At 40.6% G+C, this 3,971-nt stretch overlaps 1 protein-coding gene across 1 annotated transcript in view; it reads right to left on the bottom strand.

Annotated features, from left to right (window-relative positions):
* The window catches only part of TROVE2 (TROVE domain family member 2), a 19,770-nt gene extending 15,799 nt beyond the window's left edge, over window positions 1-3,971 (bottom strand). Inside the window, exons 1-2 of the mRNA XM_017729697.1 lie at window positions 3,937-3,971; window positions 1-92 (exon numbers count right to left, since the gene is read on the bottom strand). Coding sequence (XP_017585186.1) covers window positions 1-70 — 70 coding nt within the window. The 5' untranslated portion in view covers window positions 71-92; window positions 3,937-3,971. The remainder of the gene's footprint in view (window positions 93-3,936) is intronic.

The following is a 3,971-nucleotide window of genomic DNA, read 5'->3' as shown; positions in this document are numbered from 1 at the left end:
CGGCACCGCTGGCACAGCCGGGCTCCGGCGCCGCGCCCGGCACCTGCGCTCGGCTCTCCTCCGCCTCCATCCCTTAGACTTCCAGGGGTCTGCTGCAAGAATAACACATTCTATTAACAACTACTGTTGACTGCTCGTTTGGCAAAGTAAATACATCTTGTCTATAATCTTAAGTCCTCTTTCATAAATTTAATCAGAGCGTACTCCAAGTGTGCGATAATCCTGTCATTTAGAGGAAAAGTAACAGAAATCTCTCTGAGTTATGATAGCGACAAAAATCAACTCAGAAACTACTTAACCCCCAGTAAGTGGCAGACAAAAACCATCTGGTGTTATAGCCTTTTGCCACTAATATATTACATCACTTTCTCACGTAAATTTTTATAGTGCACACTAAATGGCTCAAAATTCAGATCTTGCCCTGCTCTATTTTGCTGAAGAATCGCTAATACCGACCAACTGAAGAAAAACAAGGCTAAAATGAAGAACTAAGATACTGAGAAACTGTTTAGTCGGAAGACTCTGTGAGAGTTTATGTATGGTGGGTTTCAGTGAGGCCTAGACAACAGCTTTTTAACAACTGAGTAGCTCAAGAACAAATTATCTTTGCCTCGGGCTCAAATAGTCTGCCGCTCCAAGTGAGATCCAAGAAAACACAGATTCTGTACTGCTTTATATTCGAAGTTAAGAAGCAAAAATCAGCACAAAAAATCACAATAATTCAGGTCTTTCTATTTACTGCAAGAGAGTTCAGCTGTAGTATTTGTAACGCAACACCACTGCTCTTACTCGGAGAACATCCAGCACAGTAAAATTCAAGCCATGACATTTAAAATAAAGCAAAAGCAGGTGAAACGAAATCAGCAGGGTAAGGGTAAAGAAATTCCTCATCATCACTACCTCCAAAACATTAATAGCACAACAATAAATTTAGTTTACTCAGTTCTCACCAAACAATAAAAATACACTAAATAGCACCAAGAGCTCCTACGGAAAACCAAAAAGGCAGCACCAATAATCCACTCCCTCAAACTCCATATAAATCTTAAAATACAGGGACTAAAGTCTGAGCACACACAAATTACATTTCAAAGAAATCCACTAAACAATTTTCAAGTATTGCAGATATCTACTTTTGACTCTTTTCTTGTTCAGAAGACAAATAAAAGCCTTTTTGCTCCATTTACCAGGATAAGCTAGCAAAATAAATGTCACTAATGTAGACAGAGGGGTTTTTCCCCTCAGTTTAGGTAAGCAACACTTTGATTTACAAACAACTTCCCTACTTCTTTGACAGAGAATTTTTCCCTCTTTCTGCAAGTGATCAGAAATGCACCTTTCCTCTGCTTTCCATATCTGCATTGATCTGCATCCAGAATTAAACAACAATCATCAGTGCTCCCATTACAAACTCATAAAATCATAAAAATAGAAGCTGTATGCTGACACCTGGTTTAAGAAAGCAGGTTTAAGTTGAAAATTAACTAAGAAATATCTTTCATTGTATTATTTAGACCATCAGTGCTCAGCTGAAATTATATATTCTAACCATGTTTCCTGCCAAACCTATTTAAATACACATCATGGTTGAGCAGGCTTTTTCCCTGACATCTGAAGCATGCAAATACACTGAAGATAACAAGGCTGGTATTCCCCATGCATGAATACCACATCAGGACCTTTTCATGTCTAAATACATTTTATTTCAATACAGTTCCATTAGCTCATTTCATTAAACAGTCGGGAATGTTTCATAATAAACACAGAAAACTCAAACAAAAAATTCCGAAATCACAGTAAGCATCCATTTATTTACCAGAAAAAAAATGGTACATCAAAGATACTGAGAAACACCATTATCCTGAAGGAAAAATAAGAATGGGAAGCATAAAGGATCACTCATGAACAACAAGATCTCCATGTATATAAAATATTTAGAATAATTCCTTGCTGTAGCTTTCATACTCCTACTACAACAAATATTACTACATTAAAATCAGACAAATGGGAAAACTCTTATGGATATTAACAATGGATAATTTTTATGTTTACTTTTGCATGGACCAGGCTATTCATGCACTCACAACACCGGAAAGAGGCATGTGCCTCCATCCGTACGCTTGTGACACAGACCCATAATAGAAAAGAGAGTTGCAAATAGTTTTTCTGACATTTAGCTCTTTAATTTGCTTTCTTAGGAATATACTATGAGCTACAAGCCCAGATGCTCTTACGATTTCCAAAAACTGCCTAACACAAATTGTGAGTTCTCTAAAATATTTTAAAAATTACTTTTGAAATCTGCTATAGCTGATGGAAACCACCAATCTCACTATGGAACAGTCACAGCAAAAGTATCAGATTTACACTTCACCAGGAGCTACTGGAAAAGCGCTTATTCACAGCTGAGCTGCTCGAGTCATGTTGGCCATTTCTAACCCTGTATTACATCCCAGCCTCACAAGCTCCCAAAGCTATTTCCTCCCTTGCACCAGTTCCTCTCCTCTGCCCAGACCTCAAGCTTATTTTCTTCCTTTAACACCTGTACAACAGAGACACCTTTCACCCTAACAAATAGATAAATGCAAATGTTCACTTAACACATGCTCTACTATAAGCCTACTCGTCACCTGCTGAGCTGCAGCAGGGAACTTGAATTTAAAACAGCTGTGGAGGATTCATCAACAATATTCTGGCTCCATAAGCATTTCCAACTTTTGTGCTATGGGAATGCAAACAGCAATGTGAAAAGCCTTAGAAGTCCCAGATGAGGAGTTTTATAACAAAAACTGCTAAGCTAAACTCCACGGTTGTTCACCATTATTAATGAAAGAGAAAACCCACAATATTTCAACCGCCATATAAATTTATAAGTAATATACGGCTTTGACTGCTCTGAAATTGTCTATACAGCACTGATAAGTCAATATCTTTATGTTCAGTTCTTTAAGCTGATCTTCGTTGATTTCTATGGCTTTTTTTCTAACTTGCCTTAGCTCTCCTAAGAAATAAAAGGTCTTACAAGTTTTGTGAACGGATGAAAAAAAAAAAACCAACACATTCAGTACAAAGCTTCAACAGAACTACAAATTCTAACTTAAGCTCTTAAATTTAACTGCTATGTTAACAACGAATCAAACTTTGCAGTGAAATCCCATGGAATTAAACTTTGAAAAAGCGTGATCTTCTATGACAAAAAAACCAGCATTAACATTTTAAAGACAACATTTCAAATCGCCTTCAAATACTTCGAAACTACATATACTTCATTCTACAACGAACTGCATTTTCCTCCTCTGCTCTCTAAATTCTGTATAAGCATTAAACTGAACACTATAAGGAACATCTCCTAGTTAATTGAGCAGAGACCCCACAACCTTCACACGGAGGTTGTAACAAAACAGGCCTGTGCTGCAGCACAGCTCTGATAACATAGCTCTCATACTTCGGAAAATAAGCACCTCTATGTCAACTGGGATGCCAAGAGAACGCTTCCCAAATCACCAATGGAGTGATGCACGATGGCAGCACAGCAGATACCCGACTATATGAACCACACACCTGCCCACCCATTTCTACTGCAGAATTTGCAAGAGCCTGTCTGCTTAAAAAAAAATGTACCAACTGGGGGGGCAAAGGCAGCTTAGCTGACGTAGCACAGAATTAGGAGGTAGAAGCACCTAAAGCGGATACCCGAAGAGCTTTGATCGCAGCTGTCAGTCTCCATAAAGACGATAAACACGCGTGACGGGGGAGCCGCGTAACGCCACAGACACGCCCGCGAACGCCCCGCGGGCCCCTCACGCCCAGGTGCCCTCCAGAGCTGCCGCTGCCCCTTTGGCCTCTCCGCATTCCCCGCACGGCCCTGGGGCCCCCCGGGGCTGGCCCAGGGCCCCCGCGCCCCGCTCCCACCGCACCCCGGGGAGCGCCACTTGCCTGCGAGGCCGCGGCCCAGGCGGGGCCGGGCGGTG

This window comes from Corvus brachyrhynchos, unplaced genomic scaffold (genome assembly GCF_000691975.1).
Source record: "Corvus brachyrhynchos isolate BGI_N302 unplaced genomic scaffold, ASM69197v1 scaffold101, whole genome shotgun sequence".
Classification (NCBI taxonomy): domain Eukaryota; kingdom Metazoa; phylum Chordata; class Aves; order Passeriformes; family Corvidae; genus Corvus; species Corvus brachyrhynchos.
The sequence above is the reverse complement of the archived record's forward strand: the minus strand, read 5'-3'. Positions and strand labels throughout refer to the sequence as shown.